General features: G+C 41.8%; 2 protein-coding genes across 7 annotated transcripts in view; one reads left to right on the forward strand and one right to left on the reverse strand.

Annotated features, from left to right (window-relative positions):
* Positions 1-5,761, reverse strand: part of BRD9 (bromodomain containing 9) — a 28,997-nt gene extending 23,236 nt beyond the window's left edge. For 5 of the 6 annotated variants that reach the window (XM_086614624.1, XM_086614623.1, XM_086614627.1 and 2 more), the window contains exons 1-5: positions 5,665-5,761; positions 4,881-5,101; positions 3,420-3,552; positions 1,594-1,654; positions 619-763 (exon numbers count right to left, since the gene is read on the reverse strand). In XM_086614624.1, coding sequence (XP_086470750.1) covers positions 619-763; positions 1,594-1,654; positions 3,420-3,552; positions 4,881-5,101; positions 5,665-5,737 — 633 coding nt within the window. In that variant the 5' untranslated portion in view covers positions 5,738-5,761. Of the gene's footprint in view, positions 1-618; positions 764-1,593; positions 1,655-3,419; positions 3,553-4,880; positions 5,102-5,181; positions 5,236-5,664 lie in introns of all 6 variants that reach the window. The other variant, XM_086614626.1, reaches the window with a different exon arrangement.
* A 390-nt stretch (positions 5,762-6,151) lies between these two features.
* Positions 6,152-20,786, forward strand: TRIP13 (thyroid hormone receptor interactor 13). Its single transcript, XM_009984326.2, has 13 exons — positions 6,152-6,267; positions 7,818-7,983; positions 8,925-9,054; positions 10,319-10,374; positions 13,570-13,660; positions 15,209-15,281; positions 16,259-16,322; positions 16,581-16,667; positions 17,887-17,993; positions 18,246-18,399; positions 18,584-18,696; positions 19,980-20,049; positions 20,621-20,786. The coding sequence occupies exons 1-13, from the start codon at positions 6,176-6,178 to the stop codon at positions 20,714-20,716; spliced, it is 1,299 nt and encodes a 432-aa protein (XP_009982628.1). The 5' UTR covers positions 6,152-6,175; the 3' UTR covers positions 20,717-20,786.
* Positions 20,787-23,868: the final 3,082 nt, after the last annotated feature.

Raw genomic sequence — 23,868 nt, forward strand, 5'->3', positions numbered from 1 at the left:
CCTTCCAGGAGCTGGCAATACCATGAAAAGATTTCCTACTGCACTGTCTGTAAGACCACAATGCATCCAAGAAAGGATTACAGCGATACACAAAATAGCTGAGGCAAGTTGTCAATAAACTTGCCGATAAGTTTCTGCCAAAAGACCATTCCAAATGAAGTTATATGGAAAACAGGACAGTTACAGAGAAAAAACAGGCAGTTATTGAACCTTACACAGAACGCTTCACTATATGCAGTTTTCTTGTAGACACGTCAAAATTGCATTTTAATCAATCTAAGATGGTCTAGATTTAAAAAAAAAAAGCTCCAGGTTCTTCAACCACTTAAGTCTTTGTGACAGTCTTACTCATGTTTGTGTCTAGCAGCACGAATTCCATAGAAATTTAGAGCATGTTCTTGGCTTCCACAATAATTTCTAGTAGAATCTGACAACTACAGAGCTCCCGCAGTGGAAAACAAAGCAAGAAACCCATTCTAACACACAGAAGATACGAAAGTGCTCAGTTCTGAAAAAATGCACATTAAAATAATTAATCTAAGAAAGGCTTCAACAATTAAGAAGAATCTTCAGTTTCTACTAAAGAGTTCAGAAATAACTAAATCTCTATCAATTCACCTTGAATTCAGTGACTGATTTGTATTCATTTGCTGCAATTTTTTCCTTCATGGTACCAAAATCCATGGGGTGCTTTATTATCATGGAATATCCAGGAGCGATGGCATCCGTGACTGGAAAAGCAAAAAACCCATGAGGATCTTTCCTAAAAATAAAAACAATACATTTAGATTCATATCAGCAAACAAAATGATCATTGTTTTTATACCACATCAACGGCATAACAAGAAAAGTACTACTTAAAAAGAAAAAACACTAAAAGCACTCTCAAAACTGAAGCATGTTTGAAAAATTTTCTGGTACATTAGAAAATTTACAAAGACTTTTTGAAGGAGATTCAGCTAGTTCTTGAATTACTTAATTATTTCCTGTATGCCTTCTGGGTCCCTGTTTACACTCCAAATGCTCCTCTAAAAATAACCAGTGTGCGATATTTCTGAATGAGTTCCAAATTGAGCTTATTGCTACGTAATAAAAAAGGAAAAGGAAATATTTTGTTTGTTGGTTTGTTTAGTTTTTGTTTTTTTTCTTAAAATCCCCATGAGGTACAGGGTTAACGTTTTATGAAAAACAATAAAATAAAAAGCCTTTCCAAATTAAGAGGATGATCAGGTAAGCAGGTATAAACTTGCTTTGGTATGTGATGGAGGACACAGGCTAACACAAGATTTCCTGAGAACAGTACAGTCTTCTAATCTATTAAAATTCCTACTGCTCTTTTAATTCCTAAACTAAGTCACTAATATTTCATAAATTTGTAATGGCAATGTATCCTCTACCCAAAACTCTTCCTTGCCAAAAGCCAGAATTGCGTAATTGGCAGCCATTTTGAAAAACTCTCAGGTCTGGCACGGTTGCCAAGGTTACCAAACATCTCACAGCCAGTCTTTGGGCATTATTTCCACGCAGAAAACCAGAATAAGACGTTGTAAAGTAACACACATAAACATGCAAGGGACACCGCTGGCACAGTACCTCTGAAGCTGGCGAAGGAAGTGTTCCAGTAACTGCTGGATGGGCGTGCTCTCATTTTCAGCTGCAGTTTGAGACAGAAACACAGATAAGTGCAATGAAACAGAATTTGTTTCGATGTTGTTTGCAATGAAACAAACAGTGTGTTTGTTTATTTAGAAATATAAGTGCAAAAGAGAAATTCTTAACTCTGAGCACAGCTTCTGCTGGTCTGAAGGACAATGAGACGAGGATTTCAAAGCAGAAGCACATCAGATTACTAAGAACACAATCTCCTTTACTACTTACTGAGCTTTTATCACATCAAAAACCAGTAGACGTTAGATCAGATGCAATGCTAAGTCTAGCAGTTTTAAGAAAATGTATTAATAAGGCGAAAACAAGGTGTTACATATTTTTACAGGGAATAAAGAAGTGAAACTTGGTTGTTCAAACACTCCAGTTGGGAAATTCACATTCTTACATGTTATCTGTGCAATTTTAATGGTTTCTTTACCATACCCCCCATGTAATTAGCTTCTCTGAATCTTTTCAGTCAGAAAAGAGAACGACAAACAGACGCAGATTTGCTGACAAGAGAGGTACTGATTATGATTTCCCCTCCTGTACAGATTAAACAATAAACACGACACGTTAATTACTGGTTCCATGCACGTACTTCAGAGAGACTGGTGTTAAAGTGTGAAGTTCAAAAACTAAAGCAGCAGCACGCTGAAATCTACAATTAAAACTCCAACTCTTCGTGATGATAACGGAGAGATGCTTCCCTTCTTAACCAGAAGTGGTAAGGTAGTTTCCGTGCTTTCGAACGATTTTCCAAGCAGATGGAAACAGAAGCCTCGTCAATAGAGATCAGGTTTTAGCTTGTCAGTTTTTCAAGGCTCCAGACTACCCAGAGACATAAAGCTTTGACCAGAGAACTTCAGTTACCTCGATTAGGTCACCCTGAGAGTTGATGGACGCTATTCCTCAATGTAATGTGCAGTCATAACTAGAAATTTCCTCAATAAATTACTTGATCAGTCAACGGGCAGTGTTCCAAAAACAAGGCTCACAGCAGTCCTAAAGAGCCAACTCTTTGCTACTGAGTTCCACTTCCAGGTATAGGCGTACTGTGGATCATGACATACTCAAAAATTCTTGTAAGTAAAATTTTCCACTGGGTAACGTTGAGATTTAACTATTGAGCGATGGCTAGAGGCAGAGAAAGCATGACAAAATCCGAACGGATTAAATCCGTTCGCCACAATCGACACGTATTTCGGCTGGCGATGAGAATTAAAGAAGATTGGTAAATTACACCTGGGAGGACTGTGGTCTTCAGAGACACCCTATCACAACTTACTGCCATCCTTCTGATGGAAATTGAGATACTAGAATTAAAAACTTTCATAGGTTATAAAAAGAGATTGTAACAACAGCTAGCAGTCTCCACGAGATGTTTTTCCCTGGAACCGAGCAAAATTAAAGTTTCAGACATTCTGCCCATTGCTCTGTAAGTGCTGAAGAAATGCTAAGGAGAAGGAATTAGGGAACAGCGCACACAATAATAGTTTTATTCTAGCTTTATCCTGCCAAGCAACAGGAGCCAGAGACAGATGTCCTCGCCAAGTTCAGTCACATGAAAACAAACTTATGAGAAACGCAGAAGCACCAAGAGGAATACTGACTTTTCAGACAGCATCGACTTCTGAATGTTAGGAAAAAGTAAAGTCTCTAGATTTCAGCAAATCCTCGTGGAAATGTTTACATTTTGATACCTTTGACAAACTCTGTTGTGCGTGCTGTTAAAAACACCCAAGACGATTTAATTTTTCCACACTGCTCACCTGGCTGAGTTCTGCATGCTCTGACTGGACGATCTGGAGGAGGTTCAACCTCCACTTTTTTCCCAGGATCGAAGTCATCAGTTTCTCCTTCAGTGTCACACTGTTCTTTCTCCCTTTTCCTCTTTTTCTCTTCCTAGCACCGCAGAAGGAAGACAGATTTTAGAAGAATGTACTTGGAACGTGCAATCCCACATACCAAAAGGTAAGAGACAGCAATCTTTTGTTTAGAATACTTATTCTACATCTGAGCCATAATATGGTTTAAACAACAGTGCATACATTTTCACTGCTACTTTTTGAATTTCTTCTCCAATTAAAACTAACACCGTTCACCTTTTGCTTCTTGTTCTCTCATTACTGTACTTTTACTAAAAAGACTGTTAAACTCTGAAGATATTTATATGCTAAATTGCATGATAATAGGGTACACCAGGGAGTAAAAGAAGTCCTTTTACTATTCAGTAAAGGTCACTCTGTAGCTCTGCTTTGATCAACCTGCTTTTGTTTGGTGCATTAAACGAGAATCAATCAAGTAAGAGATAATTTCGGAAGCCTACCAAAGAACCATAAGAAACGCTCTGTAACAGTGGTGGCAACTAATGATCTCTTCCTGAGCCTCAAACCAAAGACATGCCTGAATCACTCCTATAATCTTACGGTCATTATTCCTATTTGCACAGAAAAACATACTTTCGTTAACCTCATTTAGACCACAGTTTTGTCACTTATCTATTTGTTAGCCTCTTTTACACACATTCATAATGAAGTTCGGGGGGGGGGGGGGGGGGGGAATCCAAACAAAAACATCCCACAATTTAGCAGAGGCAAAACAAATAATTTGAGTTGATGCTGCAAGATCTTGTATTAAAGACAGCTGGTTTACCATATTTCAAGACCCAGCCATCCTCTTAACTGAAACATCTGAAAATGTTTTTACAAAGAAAATTTTCCACTGTACCACAGTACTCAACAGATCAGATTTTGGAAAGCTGTTGTGAGCAAATATAACCCATCTTAATGTCCAGTAACTTGGCATATCTCAGGAAGAGAAATGCAATTTGCATTTGTTTGAAAAGCTGGAAATACCCTCCTCAAAAGGTAGCAAAACATGTTTCTGACCTGGCTAAAATACAAAACATCCAACTTCAAAACAGAAGTAGGCACACCCACAGACAAAGCAAACGATGAGGAAGACAAGCAGTTACCAGAAACAAGGTTTTACTTTCTTTGAAAAATCATCACGGGGATATCTGTTTTGAACGGGAGAAATACACCAACGCACACAGAGAGGTTTTCTACATTTGTGAGGTGCTGCCTCCAAACAAGAACCTTCTTGCAACAGTGATACAAAAAAATAAAAATAAAATAAAATGGTTCTGGTACTCTGTGCCAGATTTTAGATCTGATAAGCAAGTACGAAGATGACAGAGATGCCTGAATTCTAAAAAAAACACAGCTTACCTTTCTCTTTCTTCGTTCCTCATCATCTAGATGCTTTTCTTTTTCTTTCTCAGACTTTTTTTTCTTTTTTTTCTTCTTTTCTTTATGCCGTTCTCGCTCATGATCTGATCTGTCGTCATAGTAACTAGAATCATGCCCTGACCCAGAAAGTTCAGTCACTTCACTCCCTCCGACTTTAAGCACCAGCTTTAAAGGTTTCTCCAAGGGCTTATCCACGTAATCTAAATCAGAAGAAGCAAAACATTTCATAAACGCACGCGGAGGTGGCAGCGCGCAGCAATTACCGACGCTTCCCACGAACCTGTAGCACGTACGGAATCAACTCCCCGGCTTTCCCTGAAAACATCCCAAGATCCTGTCAGGGTGAGGCGAAACCGAGCGACCCCAAACCGGCGCGGTGACCGCGACCCCTCGAACAGCCGCACGAACCGGGAACGCGCTCGGGCTCGCGCCCCGCCGCACCGGCGCTCGCCGCCTTCGCGGGGACGCGCCCGCATCCCCTCCCGCCGCCCGCCAGCCGCGCAACGCGCCCCTTCCCTCCGTCCCCGCCTCACGCGGCTCCTCCTCCGCCCGCTCCCGACAAGAGGACGGCGCCCGCGGCCTGGCCGCGGGCCGCCCGCCCGCCCCCGGCAGCTCCCGCCTTCAGACAAGGGCCTCTCCCTCCGTCCGGGCGCGCCGCTGCCCCCCAGCCCGCGGGGGGATGCCGGGTCCTGCCGACCGCCACGGAGGGAGGAGCGAGGCGGGGGGGGCAGACACGTTCCCGGGTGCCGCCCCCGGTCCTCACCGCTGTACGCGGTGGCGGAGGCCGAGCGCCATTCCGCCTTCTCCGCTTTGTGCTTCTTGTGCTTCTTCCCCATGGCGCAGCCGGCCCCACCCGAGGCGTCCCGCCCTCCCCGGGCGCTTCCGGCGCGGAGGAAGAAGATGCCGATCCAGATCCGGGTCCGGCGGAGGGGGCGGGCGCGCCGCTCGCCAGCCCGCCATTTACGAAACGGCCGCGGCGGCGTTCCGCTGCGTTCGCGTTCTCTGTTCTCTTCTTGGCGCGGTAGATTCCGGGCGCGGAGGGGACGGGGGAGCTGCGCGGCGGCCGCCGCTCTCGGGGCCGTGTCCGGCGTGAGGTGATTCTCTCTCCCCGCGGCGGCGGGAGGAGCGGGACGCGTCCTGTGGCGGGCGGCGCCATGTCCTGAAGGAGGGGAGGGAGGCGGCGGCCCCGGCCCCGGCAGAGACCGGTGGTGCCGTGACGGCGGCTGACAGCCCGCTTCTCCGCGGTGTCGCTTTCCCCTGCAGGAGCGCGGAGGATGGACGAAGCCGCCGGGGATTTGAAGCAGGCGCTGCCCAACGTCTGCGACAGCGTCCAGGTCCATGTGGAAGTCCACCAGAAGTCGAGCAGGTCCGTCCGATCGGGGCGTTACTCGCTGCAGCCCTTTGTCCGCCCGCCTTTCTCGGCGCTCCCGTGACTTCCCACACGGGTGTCTCTTCCCGAGGTCGAACGAACCCCTTTCTCTCAGCTTCTCCTTGTGCACCGTGCGATCCAGTCCCATAAACCGGTCGGTGGCCGTATTCCCAACTTCAGTGTGTTGTTACCTCTGGTACAGCCGAGCCCACGGCTGCGTGCAGCGCTCCAGATGTGCTCTCGCAGGCAGCCAGTGGACAGAAAGAATCCTTTTCTCTAACGCTCGCACTCCTGCCAGCACAGCCTAAAATAAACTTGACCTTATCTGTAGCACGGGCGTTCTGCAAACCCGTTGCCGACTTGCCCTCCAGTACCGCCGGGGCCTTTTCTGCACAGCTGCTTTCCGTTCTGTTGGGCTCTGGTCCGTGCTGCTGTCTGGGCAGCAGAGGCAGGGACAGGATTTCACGTTTGCTTTTGTTGAACTTCAAGAGGTTCCTGTCAAGCTATATCTCCGACCTGCAGAGATCCCTCGGAATGGCAGCCCTGCTCCCTAGTGTGTTGACAACTCTTCCTTCTTTGGTGTTATCCATAAACTTGCTGCGGTTGCTTTCCATCCCACCATCCAGAGTGTAAATGAAGATGTAAAAACAGCGTTTGTCCCAATATTGACACCACCACCCCACCTTTCCCCACCCAACTTATTGGCAGCTCTGCTTAGTCTTTGTGCTGCTAATCACAACCCTTAAAGCTGGACGGTCCAGCCACTGTGTTGTCCAGTTCTTATCTTACCAGTTTGGCTGTCCGGATACTAGGGGAGAGTATGTCTGAGGTGTTGCGGAAGTCAAGGTGTAAAATACCCACCGCTCTCTTTTTGTCAGGCTTAAAAGACAAGGAACTAGGACTTTGCACTGAGAATGCATCACTGAAATTGCAAAATTAGGTTAAAGTCTTTCTAAATTCTTAAAATGGAAATCCTTTTCCGGTAGGTTTTTGTCTCTTCTGGAATTCTTACAGCATGTCCCCATCCTGAGGTGCCAGCAGTCCTCAAACATGAAAGCGTAGTAGCGCTTCTAAGCTAAGTGTGCCAAATTCAGTCAAGCAGCTTGGCTGTGAGCTTTTCTGGTTTTCCTAGTGAGACACAGAGTACATAACTGATCTCCGTTCTTGAAATCTTCTAGCTGTGTCATTCTGTGTCCCCTGATGTGGCCGCAAACCCAGCTAATGGTATTCTTTGGCTTGTGTCTTTTAATGCACAAATTAAAAACAAGTGTCAAACTTGCTGCTTTGCAAATGAGCTGAATTCGATAGGTTTTTTTCCCTGCATAATGTTACAGGGTGGATTGAGTGGGTTAGGGGTTTTTTCACGTGGGCTGTGTTTTGCGGAGTGGTTTATTTTGGGGATTTTTGGGATTGTTCTGTTTGCTTTTTTGTGAGATGGAAGCTGTTTTCCATGTAGGCTTAGCGTATGAAATAAAGCACTCTAATATAAGTTCATACTTCCTTATAAATGTCAGTGCCCTAAACAATGCTGTTTTTTTTCTTGTTAGTGCGGCCAAGAAAGAAGATATCAGGATGAGCGTCTTAAAGCTGCTGAACAGACATAACATCGTGTTTGGTGATTACAAGTGGACAGAGTTTGATGATGGTTTCCTTAACAGCAACGTGCAGTCCGTCTCGATTGTGGATACGGAGCTGAAACTGAAAGACAGACAGGTACTCACAGTCCAGAATGTACAGCTCTGCTCGTAGGCCTGTGAACTCGTTGTAGGCAGACTAGTGGTCGCCTGAGGACTAAGCAAGGCAAGGTCTATAGGAGGACGTAGTATCTTTTATTAGGCCGACTGGTATAGCCAGGAGAAGGTGGCTAAGTTTTTGGACCTACACCCCTTAGCAAGGTCTGAAACAGAAGTAGTAGAATCACAGAATGTCAGGGATTGGAAGAGACCTTAAAGGATCAGGACCACCTAGATCAGATCACACAAGAACGCATCCAGGCGGGTTTGGAACATCTCCAGAGAAGGAGACTCTACAACCTCTCTGGGCAGCCTGTTCCAGTGTTCTGTTCCCCTTACTGGGAAGAAGTTCTTCCTCATGTTTAAGCAGAACCTCCTGTGTTCCAGCTTATATCCCTTTCCCCTTGTCCTATCATTGGATGCCACTGAGAAGAGCCTGGCTCCATCCTCATGGCAGTCACCCTTTCCATGTTTATTTATAAACATGAATGAGGTCCCCCCTCAGTCTCCTCCAAGCTAAAGAGACCCAGCTCCCTCAGCCTTTCCTCAGAAGGGAGATGCTCTACTCCCTTCATCATCTTTGTGGCCCTGTGCTGGACTCTCTCCAGCAGTTCCTTGTCCTTCTTGAACTGAGGGGCCCAGAACTGGACACAATATTCCAGATGTGGCCTCACCAGTGCAGAGTGGAGGGGGAGGAGAACCTCTCTCGACCTACTCACCACAGCCCTTCTAACATACCCCAGGATGCCATTGGCCTTCTTGGCCACAAGGGCATGTTGCTGGATCGTGGTCTTCCTGCTGTAGTAGGATGTAGTAGGCTTCAAAGCTGGATGCCACCTGAGGACTGTAACTTTCTTATGTATGTAATTAGCTTTGAATGAGAAACACAATATATTAAAAGTATTTTTATGTCCATTCTAGCCTATTGACTTGAGCAAAAGCAGTCTTTCTCTTCACATTTTTCATCTGAATGAAGAAGGACCAAGCTCTGAAAACCTGGAAGAAGAGAATGAGGATATCATTGCAGCTAACCACTGGGTGCTACCAGCAGGTACTCCTGATTTTTCTGGAAGGTCTAGAGCAATTAGAATGAAAGAAAATCTTGGAAAGGCTAAAAGTGTTTATAGGGTTACCTGTTAAAGGTGTTATTTGTATAAATTGTTTTACTTTGTCCTTTTTCAATGGGACCAATATATTTGGACTTTATGGTTTTGACTGAACTACTACAGGTGATTCCCCAACACATCGTTTATTTCTGTAACGCTTGTGGATGTGTAGAAGTAACTGGCCTTGTGGAATAAAATGTGTAGTCATAGTCAGAAGGATGCGAATTTTTAACCCTGCAAGCTGCATTCTAAATTTTTATTGGGAGACCCACAAGAAACTTGTCTGTTAAAACATTCATTTTCCAGAGCCCGCTGCTGGCTTCTGGCCCCCAAGACAGTGCTGCTCTTGTGTTTGTAACAAACAAACAAAGAGATTTTGAGTCCTCAGAGTGTCTTCTGAAAAGAAGAATAAGGCTTTGCACCACAGTAGAGCATGGCCTGCCTGTTACTGCCCTGTGCTTGGAGAAGTTGCATTCTGCGCCTGCAAGAAGTACAGGTGTGAGCTTAAGCTCAAAGAGATAGTGATTCTGAGACGTTTCTTGCTCTTTCCATGTTGTGAAACACCTATCTTACATTTCTCCTAGGGAAGAACTTAATCTGATATTTTGACATTATTCCCATATTACTGTGGTTTATAATTGTTCAGTCTTTTTTGTTTTTCTTTGCTGAAAGCTAGAAACTAACTGCTAGAAATGATTGATACCCAAATCACAACTTTGGGTTTTTATGCATTATTCAGCTACGTGCTTTTTTCATCCTCTACATGTTGACGTTAAAAAAAAACCAAACCAAAACAAAAAAAAAACAACAAACACAAACAAAAAAAACCCGCTCAGTGATAAAATTTTGCTTAGAACCCTCTTCCCACCCCAACTTTTCATAGCTCTTGGAGAAATGTAGTTCCATCCCCTGTTGAGAGTAGAGTGATATTTTTTTTTCATGTTAAGAACATTAATTTCTCATCACAGTTCTTTGAGGAAACAGAAGTTGTGAAACTGCTGAGCTTGTCTGTCAGAAAGTAGTTTTTGCATTTCGAGTAAAATAACTCATGTTATTTTTCTATATATTTTAATGGCTCTCTGATGTCTGTTCTTAATCTCTAATTTTAGTTGACAATAATTTGAAAATGGCTTTGTGCTGCAATGGTAGGTTACAAGTTCCCCGATTGATTTATCCTAAACAGGTATATATGATGTGTTGCTTTTGCAGCTGAATTCCATGGCCTTTGGGAAAGTCTTATATATGACACTGAAGTAAAATCACACGTAAGTCGAACATGAATAACAATTAAAATTGCTTGGGGAGAAGTAAGAGTTGAAATGTAGCCTGTTTGAAGTTTACTTCATCCCATGGAGAAGTTGTTTGGAAATCACCAGCTCAAAAAATCTCTATAATACGTTTTTGATAGTTACATACTTCTCTGATGTGCACCTACCAAACAAGGCAGAGCTAACATTTTGAGATTAAGCATCGTATCTCAGACATATCAATATATACTACTGTGAAGTCAGCTTTGCAAAAAATCTCAGTTCCCCTGTGAAACTGGGTTCAGTGATGCTCATGCCACAAACTATAAAGAATTTCTTCATATGCATTGGTTTATTTAACAGAAATCAGAAGTCCAACTTCTGAAGGTGTTGTTTTGTTGGCAACTTAAAACTCCTCTGAAGATTTTCACTTTTGCTTCAGACGTTCTCATCCGCCTGTGTGGAGAAAACAATGAATGTTCTGTAGAACAGGGTAGAAATTCACTTTACCAAAACACTGCACCTTGTTTCAAAACATGCATTAATTGCATGTTTTTCTAGAAGGGGAGAAGCAAATTGGTGAAAAAAAGTAACTTAAAAGAGGCTCAGAAAAAAATGTATGCAGCGTTCTTTCCAATCAGTTCTCTATTTCTCCACTGTGAAGGTCCCAGAAGATCTGTTGTGCCTTTGGTGTGAGGTTTTTTCAAGGATAAGGCAATTTCGGCGGCTTGCTGTCGCTAAAAGAGAAGCGTGTTGCTATCAGCTGTGCTTGCAGTGCTTCCCTTCTCCTGGCACTCTTGTTACCTCGCAGGAAACTAACGGAGGAATCTAAATCACTAAAAGTGTTCAGCTTATTTCCACCTGGTTTTGTCCCATTAGTTGGTCCACTGTGACCAGAGGTGATGGTCATGTATCAGAAGTGGTGGGTGCAGGCTGGGCAGAAAGGAGTGGCAGTTGAGCGGTGTGTTTCTGGCAGCAGCTGGAGAGTTCTGTGGCTCAGCAGTAGCATCAGCCAGTGCTGTTACTGGTCATACATGTGCACATTGGATTGTTTAACTCCAGTGAGTGCTGGTAAGGCATTGAGAAGTTCGTTCCATGGGGTCATTTTATAGTTTGAAGACTCTGTGTGTTCGTCAAAGGTTGAGATGATAACTGCCGGAGCTTGTGGAACTGTAGTCTGAAGTTTAGTAATTGTGATGTGAGTAAAAACCACGAGTGATTCTATTCTGTTCTACTCTTACGACAGCACTCATCCAGACCTTTGTCGTGCGTGTTGAAAAAGAGTACACTTCTATCTGACATGAATCATAGAATGGCATAGGCTGGAAGGGACCTTAGAGATCATCTAATCCAGCCTCCCTGTCATGGGCAGGGACGCCTCTCAACTAGACCAGGCTACTCAAGGCTCCGTCCAACCTGGCCTTGAACACTCCCAGGGAGGGGGCATCCACAACTTCTCTGGGCAATTTATTCCAAAGTCTCACCACCCTCGTACTGAAGAATTTCTTCCTAAGATCTAATCTAAATCTGTTCTCCTTCAACTTAAACCCATTTCCCCTTGTCCTATCAGTGGACACTCTTGTAAAAAGTCACCCCCCAGTTTTCCTGTAGGTTCCTTTCGGGTATTGGAAGGCAGCTATTAGGTCCCCCCGAAGTCTTCTCTTTTCAAGGCTGAACAATCCCAGCTTGCGCAACCTGTCCTCGTAGCAGAGGTGCTCCAGCCCCTGGATCATCTTTGTGGCCCTCCTCTGATCACACTCCAACAGATCTATGTCTCTCTTATGGTGAGGACACCAGAACTGGACGCAGTATTTGAGGTGGGGTCTCACAAGAGCAGAGTAAAGGGGGAGAATCACCTCTCTCGACCTGCCGACCATGCTTCTCTTGATACATCCCAGGATGCGGTTGGCCTTCTGGGCCGCATGAGCGCACTGCCGGCTCATGGTGAGCTTCTCATCTATAACCACCCTCAAATCCTTCTCTTCAGGGCCACTCTCAAGTAACTAATTCATTAGCTTGTTTATAATACCATAGATGCAGTATTCTCACTTAAGTCTTTATAACCATCTATAGAAAAGCAAAACATTCCAGTGATTGTCCTCCTTCATTTATAAGGTGAACATCAACGAACACATCAACATTTGTCTAATTTAGGGAACCGCTTTCCAAATCACCTGTGAAACGACAAGACTATTTAATTAGACTTACTAAATAACAGCAAGTTGATCACTGTTGACTGTAAGTGTACGCTGGTAGAAAAAAGGGATAGATTTCAATGACTAGAACCCCTTCTGTAAAAGTAGTTGTGGTGGATGTTCGTTCTTTAAGCCGTGGAACTGACTGGGTGCGCTTGGGTTCTACAGACTCTGAAATGTTGCTGTGGATTTTCAAAATGGTGCAGTCAGTGTCGATTTAATACTGAAAAACATGCTGGGTGAAGGTCAGGGTTTTGGTGTTGCATAATTGCTCCATCTTGGGCAGGAGATGTTGCAGGAATACTGTTGTATTGCCCTATGAGCACATAGGGATCAAAAGCATATTACAGGGGACGGCAACAGAAAATAATATGGTAACAGGTGTTGTTATAGATAAAAATCAGTATAGATTCGCACCTGAGGTTGATATTCATTTTGCTGAAAGAGTTCTCTGCTTCCTCATTCTAGATAATTCTAAACTAAAGTAGCATTATTTTTAGAAGCAAGCATTGCAAGTACATGCAACTTCGCTTATTTGGAAGGATAACCAATCTACAAATTCCGTACAGTAGTGGATACAAATGATTCAGTAGAAAGGAACTGAAATGTGACAGCAAATCCTGTGTTTAGTGGGTTGACTGTAGCAAACCGAACAAATGTGTAGATGGAGAATGTCTAAACATTTGAGTCTTTGGCTCTGTGCTTGGGCAGCTTGTGTTTTAAAGACACGCTATTAAGTGGGACAATGGAAAAGGAAAATAGTTTCACTTCCTTAAGGCATTTCATTTATTCATGTAAAAGTTCTGGAACTCCATTTGTGCCCAGTACATGCTATTTGGCAGGAAGGAAATGAATTTCCAGCCTTTGCAAAAAAAAAAAATTGCCTATGACTAAAAGACATGACCTCAACTTTTTTCTTTGTTAAGAACACACAATAGACATAATTAGGAGTTTGCTTCTAATTGTGTTTGCTGATACGTGTCTAATTTTTGTGTATCTCTTTCTCCTCTTCAATTAGTTACTTGATTATGTGACGACGACCTTACTATTTTCTGACAAAAACGTTGACAGCAACCTGATATCGTGGAACAGAGTTGTTTTGCTGCATGGTAAAAATGATCTGTCTTAAACCAAGTGTATTCATTGGCTATCTGTTTATGCTTCCCTTCTGGAAAAACTCGTATTGCACTTCCGTGTAGTGAAATTTAGATGATCCAAAAGCAGCAGAGAAGTATTCTCTCCATAATAAAAACGTAGATGAAATGCGATGTCTGAATCAAGTCAATGTTCATATGTACTATATATTGCAGGAATTTAAATTTTAAAATTTATAACGCAGTGACAATAGTTGGGATTTTATAATTTTCACTTTTAAGTTACATTATTGCTTTTTTTGTATAAAGTACAAAAACAGTGCAGACACTGAGGAGCCGTGTATTAGTCACCGTATTAAAAAATTTGTTAGTTACAGCTTTGTAAAAACTTTAGAAGAACCTGGAAAATCAACCCGTGTGTCGTGTTGTTGACACTGTGTGTTCTGTTGCCAAGTGTGAAGGCAGCACTCTCGCTAGGGTAGGCATTACTGTTTCGGAGAAGCCGTAGCCCTCAGTTGGCCCTAGCTTACCAGGATTGAGATCAACATCAGCCAAATGCATTTTCTTGCAAAATGCAGCTTGCTATTGATACCATTTTGTTATCAATTTTGTTATCAAGACCAGTATTTGAAAATAAAAGATCATCGTGGAAATGTTTGTCATGAGTGTTGGTTGTACTTCAGTTAGAACTGTTTGTCAGTTGAGAAGCTGCAGGGTGTTTTTGTGGAGAAAGCTTGATTTCAGACCGATAATCCTTATGCTAGATACATTTAATTGTAGGAATAAGCTCATTATTGTCATCACAAAGGAGTTAACACCAGAAAATCGATGACTGTTGTAGCACAAAATACGTTTATGCTGTAATGGCAGTACTGGCTTTGGATAATCCAGTACTGTCATCTGGTTGATGTTACCGGTTTGGTTAGCAGCCACACATCATCTTCCATACATTCCTACTCTGTTTAACTCTGCTGGTACTTGTCTGCCTGGAGAAAGTCTGTGTGGCTCTTCCGTAGGGTTTCAAGGCAGATCCAAAGGGTTTGTCCCAGAGCATACTTCCTAAGGTCGAGACTTCTGATTTGTCCCAGAGCATGCTTCCTAAGATGCTCTGGGTTACCCCAAGGCAGAGACTTCTCGGAAGGTGAACAGCTGATCAAATTGGGCATGATGTGTCTCTGGTTTGCACGTTAGGAGAGTATGTTTCAGGAAGGTGGAAGTTGAAGCATAGCACTGATTTTTGGAAATGTTGATAAGCATCAGCCCTGCTAGGATGCTGCGCTTTGCTTCTGTGGCTCTTGAGTGTTTTAACTTTACGGTGTCTGCATACAGGCTGTTACACTAACTACACTAATGATTGCAAATTTATGTAAATTCAAAGCTCAGGCCTAGGACTGTAGTGGAACAAGCAACCTTCTCAAAACACCCTGCTGTTCACAGTCACTGTCTGCTGTGGTTTTATCGTACAGCTAGTGCTGTAATGAAATACAGTAGCTAAAATATGTTACGTGTCATTAATGATCTGATGCAGATTCTGTGTAATGCATGGATTTGATTTCAAACCAGGCCCTCCTGGAACTGGGAAAACTTCTCTCTGTAAAGCGTTGGCTCAGAAGTTGACAATTCGACTGTCGTACAGGTGACTGTTTTTGGAAGTTTTTCACTTGAGCTGACTGTTCAGTAGCCCAAAGATAGTTGATATTTGATTGCAGGTAACTGGTGCCAAGTGCTAATGTTCATAGTTCTTTTATAGTGCACTTGGCCAGCAATAAAATTGACCTGATAGAGAGACTGGTTAGGATATTTTAATGCCTTTTAACGTGTGCAATTATTTGTGCTTAGGTATGTAAACCAAATTCCAGTGGCGATGTAGTCATTTCTTTGTGCTCACACTGTACATCAGTGAATATTAGAGGACAAAGGATCACAGGGTATCGAGCCTGCTGTTTGTATCTTCATGTGCAAGAAAGCCCGTTTGTAATAGGTAGTGATTTTCCAACCAATTTATTCTGTACTTGGATTGTCTGAATGCCACAGTCAGCAGAGACCAGTCTGTGTATCCGACAAGTGGTAAGAGTTAGCCTTAAACATCATAGCAACCTATATAAAAAATAAATGCGGTGTAAAATACCAGGTGTAACATAAATAATGTGTAATTATCAGAGTGATCTGACTCTAGCCCAAGCTGAAGTTAATATAAACATGGGCTATATATAATTTGTGGTTGAGCTGCTTTGTCCTAAGGATATCCATGCAGAGCTGAGTAAGCCTGAGCTTCATGCTTTTGTATGTGTTCTTGCTATACTGAACAAAATCTCACACGAGCAGAAGGAGGAGGCCATGAGCACGGTAACTATTACTTGAACTATGTTTAAGTAGCACCTGGTCTAATGAAGGAATCCTGATAGCAATTTAATACAACAAATTCCAGTGAGACACGTTTCTGGAAATGACAATTAAACTCAAACCAGGTGTTATGTTTTGAAAAGTAAGTGATTTGAAGTACTAATTCACAGAATTTCAGAGTTGAAATGGAGGTAATGAGACTTATGGAAGTTATATCACTGACTTTTATTTACAATAGAGTTGATACTTCTTTTTCCCTTTGTTCTTTAGGTATAGGTATGGACAGTTAATTGAGATAAACAGCCATAGCCTTTTCTCTAAATGGTTTTCTGAGGTATGTATTGATGTAGCTAATGAAGTAGACTTTGTGTTTTAGAAACTGCATTGTTTCTGTTGAACTTGTCTCATAAAATAAGTGTGTGCACCAAACGTTACTCAGAATAATTAATGTGTTTGAGAACACTTAAATAGAGGATATGTTAGAAAGTTACTTGAAAAAAACAGATATTTCCGTCTTTAAATAATGTAAGGCTTGGAAAGTTGTGTGATAAGTAAGAAAATAGTTAAACATGTGTATATGGTGTCTTTCTAGAGTGGCAAGCTTGTAACCAAGATGTTCCAGAAGATTCAAGAGTTAATTGATGACAAAGATGCTCTTGTATTCGTCCTGATTGACGAGGTACGATTCTAGTGGCACTGATGTACATAAAATGTAGCAAAAAGTAAACCGATGGGAGGGAACTGTGATAATGCTTATTTGGAAAGAAGAATAAAAGCATATTTATGCTTTTTTGTAAGTTACATAACTTAAAAGTGCAGAAGAGTGAATTTTAATCTTGACTGCTGCAGATTTGAGAGGTTTGGGAGGAACACAGGATGATTTAGCAGGCAAATTCCAGTGAAAACGAAGCAAAACCTTTCTTGGTGGAACCCCCCTTTCTGCTGCGTGTTTACAAGTGGAGTATTGTTTTAAACTTCAAAGTAGCCTGGATTTATGTTAATTCTGCTCTTAGGTCCGTTGGGAAGCTCTAAAAAGCACTATTATGGCTCAGTTGGTTGTCCAGCTTCTCTCAGACTTGCACACGTCAACAACTCAGTAACTGTGTACCGCGTTAGCTTTGTTGTGTTGGAGAAGCTCATTCTAAATTCAATGTATTATTTATTCTGGGCAGTGAGCTGTGTGTGTCCCCACCCCTGACATGTAATTCAGATGATAAACAGCCTCCATTCCGGTGCCTAAACAGGAATTTCAGTCACTGCGCTTTGTTTCCTTGACATTCCTTTCCCTCTCCCTGTAAATTCCTACTTAGCAGGATTTTGAATATGAAGTTTTAGATGCCAGACACAAGGACCTGAAGGTGTATTGTCCGAGTTATTTGCTTGCTGCCAGCACTCCCAGTGTGCAATCTTTTGTGGGTTTTTTGGTGATAGAATCATAGAATGTTAGGGATTGGAAGGGACCTCAAAGGATCATCTAGTCCAATCCCCCTGCCAGAGCAGGACCACCTAGATCAGATCACACAAGAACGCGTCCAGGCGGGTTTGGAACACCTCCAGAGAAGGAGACTCCACAACCTCTCTGGGCAGCCTCTTCCAGTGTTCTGTTAGCCTTACTGGGAAGAAGTTCTTCCTCATGTTTAAGTGGAACCTCCTGTGTTCCAGCTTATATCCATTTCCCCTTGTTCTGTCATTGGATGCCACTGAGAAGAGCCTGGCTCCATCCTCATGACAGTCACCCTTTCCAGACCCAGCTCCCTCAGCCTTTCCTCAGAAGGGAGATGCTCCACTCCCTTCATCATCTTTGTGGCCCTGCGCTGGACTCTGTCAAGCAGTTCCTTGTCCTTCTTGAACTGAGGTTGATACTTTGTGTTTTGATGGTTTGGTTTGTTTTTTTGTAGGTGGAAAGCCTCACAGCAGCCCGCAGTGCCTTCAAGGCAGGCACCGAGCCTTCGGATGCTATTCGTGTGGTGAATGCTGTACTGACACAAATCGATCACATTAAAAGGTAAACTCATTTTATTGCAACAGCAAAAGCGAATTGAGAGTTGCAGGATTCCTGCTAAATCTCAGTTCCTACTTGGAATACCAGCTTATCAGCTATGGCTGATAACTCGCCAAGAGCTTTGTATCAAGAGTGCTGTGATGACTGCTTGTGGCACGGAATGGCTTGAGTCATAAGAAAGAAGGCAGCAATCTGCCAGTCACAAAAGGAGACAGTTCTTGCACGTGTGACTAAAAATCTGCTTTTATCTTGAAGGTATCCCAATGTAGTTATCCTGACTACTTCAAATATTACGGAGAAAATTGACATGGCCTTTGTAGACAGGGCTGACATAAAGCAATACATTGGACCTCCATCCACTGCAGCAATATTTAGAATATATCTTTCTTGCTTGGAAGAACTGATGAAGGTAATATTTTGAAAGCAAGACTGTAAAATGTCCCATTTTAATTAATTTGACTTTATAATCATATTTCCTAAATAACAAAAATACACAATCTTCATTCCTTCTCTGTATTTCCACTCTTCCTGTAGAATTTAATTTTGAATGTGTTTAAGTTTTTCATGCAACAGTGTATAACTCTTCTTTCTAGTGTCAAATAATATATCCTCGACAGCAGCTTCTGACACTTAGAGAACTAGAGATGATAGGCTTCGTAGAAAATAATGTGTCCAGGTTAAGCCTCGTACTAAAAGAAATCTCAAGGTAAGATTCTGAAATTCTGTGGGTTTTATATATGTATATGTGTGTATATATATAAAAAATGAGTTGTGGAATGATGTATAAAAGTAGTTTAATTTCACAACAGCTGGAGTTCTGAAACGTCTCAATTTTTTTTTCTGTTAGGGTTAGTGCAGAACCTTTCAGGGAAAAAAACCTGGAAGCGATAAGGGTTTGCCAACATTTCTTAATCTCAGATCTGGCTTGGCTTTGTACTGCTTCTGGTTTCTGCTCTGCTCTTTGAAGTCCTCTGGACAAATTGCTGACTGGATTGGTGAGATGCCTTAGACTTCAGTGGATATTGTGCATTGTGATGGTGTTTAGCAGAAATGGCATTGGCCTTAGTGCCCGCTAAGAAAGCATCTTGGAATGCCTTGCAATTTACTAAGGCAGTTTTTAGCATCGAGGTAGAAGCAGACACAAGCAAAGGGGAAAGGAATGAAGTGTAAATGGAGAGTGTTAGGATTTGTGGAGTATGCTGGTAGAGCAAATAGTCCTTCACAGCAGCATAACAATTCTTGAAACAATAAGAATCATGTTCACAATATCAAGCAATACTTTTTTCCAAAGTGCTGGTCCCTATAGAACAAAATAAAATATAACATTCATAAAGTCAGGAAAGTGTGTTTTCCTTCTGTTCCTGAAGTGTGGAGTCTTAACCAGTGAGGAGTGGAGTAAAAGCAAGTAAGCTTTCCCAGGGTTGGGGTTCCATATACACAGCGTGGTGCTTGGAAGAGATGGAAACATACGTCGAGTAGGTGAGATAAAGGAAGCTGTGCGTAAGTGGTGGGAAGAAGGAGACAAGCAGTGGCCGTGAGGTCCAGCCTTCAAAACACATTTTTCAGGTGCTTTCCAAGCGTGGACGGAAGGTTATGTCTGTACCATACACAGAATCACAGAATGTCAGGGATTGGAAGGGACCTCAAAGGATCATCTAGTCCAGTCCCCCTGCCGGAGCAGGACCACCTAGATCAGGGTAGATGTTCCCCCAGATTCATGAGATGCAGCACAGCGACGTGGAGCTCCAGCCTGCAAACGTGACTGGGCTGTTTCTGTCCCCTTGCTTTTCCGTACTGCACAGCCTCCCACGGGCTGACATTGTCTTTGCACCTCCTGCTTCTGTTAAAAGTGCTGCAAGTGACCTGCTGAATCATGATCTGTGTTTTTTTTAAAGTAACTTACGGAAGAAACACAGAAAAGGAAAGGTCTTAAACTTTCAAGAGTGGATATTTAGCATTTAAGCAGCACTTCTCTCTGTTTTGCTGTAGAAGAAGTGAAGGTCTTAGTGGCCGGGTCCTGAGAAAACTTCCTTTCCTAGCACATGCACTTTATATTCAAGTAAGTTTATTCCATTCAAGTAAGTTTATTTTATTCATTATATTTTGGTTTGGTTTTGAGATGTGGGAAGACATTTGGACACTGCCCGAAGTAGAAGATTGGGCCTAAACCCCCCTTTTAATCTAAACTGCGCTGTTTCTGTAGCTTTGTAAACTGAAACAATTTTGTGCTGCCCGTAATTTAAAGCGAGATTGAGGAAGACAGGTGGGATTGATCTGTCCAACAGCATTCTACTTTTATTTAAATGTTGTGACAGGACATTGACATTGGTTCTCTGATCACTTCTTGCTGAAAGAAAACCCTCTGCCACTTTATAAATAACACTAATTTGTTAAAAACCTTTTTCAGTCCACAGTAATAGTGATTGACTCAAAACTTTGCATAGCTTGACTTTGACTTTACTGTGCTAGCTGGTTTAAAATAACCCTGCAGGTTTATATTTTCTAGCATTTTGAAAATTTTTGTAACACGGCAGTCAAATGTTTCTCTTTAAAATGCTGTGATTCATACGTAAAATACTATGTGTGCCTCTTGCTGTAGCGAGTCTAACAAAATGTTCTCTCATTTTCAGGCCCCCAGTGTCACAATGACAACGTTTCTTCAGGGTCTTTCACTTGCAGTAGACAAACAATTCGAAGAAAGGAAGAAACTTGCAGACTGCGTGTGATGCTCCTCGGTTTTACAGTTGTCTGTACTGTTAACGCTGAAAACGACATATTTTCGGTACAAACTGTTACTTACGCATCTGTAAAACAGATTGTCAACACCTTAAAAAACCTGGAATGCCTAATCTAGTTTTTCAAAACATTCATCAATAAACACTTAATACATTTTACAGCGTATTTTTCAAAAGCTTTATTTCAAATGCCAATAAGAGGATTGGAAAACTTCCTTGCTAAAAGTCAGTTTTCATCTGTTGCAGTTATTAAAGGTGGGCAGACTTCTGATCCTTCTTTCTCAATCACTGACTTTGTATCCATGCATCAGTTTGTATACTTTTGATTTGTTTTATATTTTTAATAGCAATAGAAATTCAGTCTTTGGATCTGATACTTCTGCCGCAAAGGCACTATTTTTTATTGCTTCTGAAAGAACAAGTGTGAAACTGGGAAGGACTCAAAGTGCTCAGTGATGGTCCAGACCTTTTATACTGGCTTCTCTTTATCTTGAAATATAATACCAAGTATTACTTTTTTTAATTACAGCAGATTCAAAAGTTTAAGATCAAGAGATCACGTAATTGTATTTTGTAGTACTACTTTCTTGTGTTTTTGCAAGGGTTTTGCAGAGTGTTTTGCAGAGTGGACCATGTTTTCTCACTGAAGAGTAACTGCAAAGTGTACGAAAAGGTCTTCAAAATGCATGAAGTTTGGTTTTATTTTGTTTTGTAAACATGACATAAAAGTCACATCCTCTGTGGAGAAAAATATTTTGGTTTGGAGTGCAAAAGCCAGGAAATACATACATCCAGTTCCTAAAGGAACAGGGTCAACTTTTATATGGTAAATACATATCCTATATAATATTAGTTATGAAACTGTAAACTCTTTTTTTTTTTCTTTTGTATTTACAAGTATTTTATCTGCAGGCAGCTGAAAGAATGAAATGTTAGGGGAGTTTCCAGATTAGAAGTTTAATTTTTCTTAAATGGAAATAAAATAGTAAGATTTAAGTTGATGATACCCAGTCAATATATACCTCCTAGGTGGTGGTATTGGAAATACTTTAATGATGGTGCATTTTGTTACTTCCTTGTTTGTATCTTTTAAATCAATGTTCCACTCTACATTCAGGAAATGAAAGATTTTGTCATGAGCTATTTTTTATTGATGAATGCTATAAACTGTGCATTAAAAAATTGCACAGAACTTGTCAAGTGCTAGTAAATTTTTATTATGGCATCAGTACTTAAGGAAAGAGAGCCTCTTGTTAAGCCTAAGTGTCTGTTCAGTGCATCACTTTTGAAAACCACTTATTAAATACGATTCCCTATCCACCTCCCAAAAAAAAGCAGTTGAGGGCGTGGGAGAAGATGGTACCAAATTCAGTCGTTTGCAATTGTGTACTCTGTTTTTCCCACAATCTTTGTTTTGGAAATCCTGGTACATGCAAGAAACACCTATAACAGCCAGGTTAGGACAGCTACTGAAAGGCACAGCGTTATCCAGGCTCTAGTCCATAGTGGGGTTTTGGCTTCTAAAGTAAAGAAATTTAGAGATTTACAATGAATATTTCTTCACTTCCTTGATGAGATGATGTCATTTTCCCCAGCTGTGTAGTTTACCTTTTTCTTAGCATTTCATAAATATTCTAAGTATTTCTACTCCACCTCGGCCACGCTGGTGTCCTGAGGGTTGAGCAGAATTTAGAGACTGCTTTTAGGATGTGCGATTTTTCTCATACGTAGATTTGTGCTATGGCAGGCAGTAGTTCAATCTTTTATTAAAAACCTACTCAACTAATTCCGATGAGTGATTTATTATAGGTGGTAATTCCAGAAAGAAAACTCGCACGATGAAAGAGGCTTATTTCTCCCTGTGTTCCAGTTGTGCGGGAAGTACTGCTCTGCATTCCCTGCACAGAATGGACACTTTGGAATTGTTTTTTCTCTCGAGAATTTTAGTTCAACACAATTTTAAATTCTGAAGACTTTGAGTCTGTGTTTTTGAAGAGAATTCCCTTGAAACAGGTTCTATTTGTTTTGCAGGGAAGTCTTTTCCGCTCCTTTTGTTGAAGATGCATTCCTTTATACCCAAGAGCACAAAATAAATGAAACTAGACAGAACGTAAGATGCGGAGCCGTACTGCAACCTACGGATTAGGCCATTCAGCTGGAAGAGAGTGCTCGGGAGGGTCTAGACTGAGCTATTTCTATCTCGTACTTAATGACAGAACAGAAACCAGTGGTCCTAGCAGCCCCCACGGAATCTTATTTAGCCTTTTTTTTTTTTTTTTTTTGGCAAACAGGTAACAATTTTATTTTATTTTAGTGAAGGCAGATGCAGAATGCGCGCTGCTTGGGTTGTCTCGTGGATTTCCAGGACTGCCGTAAGGCAGGAGATACACTGGATATGAAAAGTCCTCAGAGTAACCTTCTCCCCCAGCCAGTGCAAGTCCATCACACGCTCAAACTCAGTAACTCTGGCTGTTGTTTGCACAGGAGGCTCAGTGGCCACACATTAATCCTCCGTTTTCTTTCCGTGTGACGTTAATGGTTATATGGAGGGAATAATCCTCTTTTCCAGGTACAATTCCAGAACAATTTCTTGATTTTCAAACATAACCATAAACTAAACCAACCGTCTTTTAGCACCAAAAAAAAAATATAAATAAAATATCAATCTACTTTGTTGTTCTAATTCTGCCCAAAGCCACCAGATGGCAAGCCTGAACCCTTGAGTTTTAGCAAGTCCTGCGAGAACGGGAGCCTTGACAAAAGTTTCAAAAACCCGTAACGAACAAGACTTCCTTTGCTGCAGTGAAAATCCCTCTTCAAAATGCAATGTTAGCTGTAAGGCAATGTAACGCCATAGAATTTCTCTGCCTAGCCTTACAGACGGACAGATTCTGGGATATAAAACATTTTGCCGAATAAAAAGAAGCTGTTGCAGAATTTGATCCAAAGATGAAAACCAGTGAGTTTTCCATGCTATGGCAGAAGTTATTTTGTACTGTAGCTTAACCATCTCATCCACTGGGTGGTGGGTTTAGGAAAATATCTGGGATCTAGGTCACTATAAGCATAGATGATGAAATTTTGAGCCTGGTGAAGGCAGACTTTCAGCATAGCACATTAAAGTGCATGGAATGTGGGATTTT

The sequence above is a fragment of the Tauraco erythrolophus genome, chromosome 7 (genome assembly GCF_009769465.1).
Source record: "Tauraco erythrolophus isolate bTauEry1 chromosome 7, bTauEry1.pri, whole genome shotgun sequence".
Lineage (NCBI taxonomy): Eukaryota > Metazoa > Chordata > Aves > Musophagiformes > Musophagidae > Tauraco > Tauraco erythrolophus.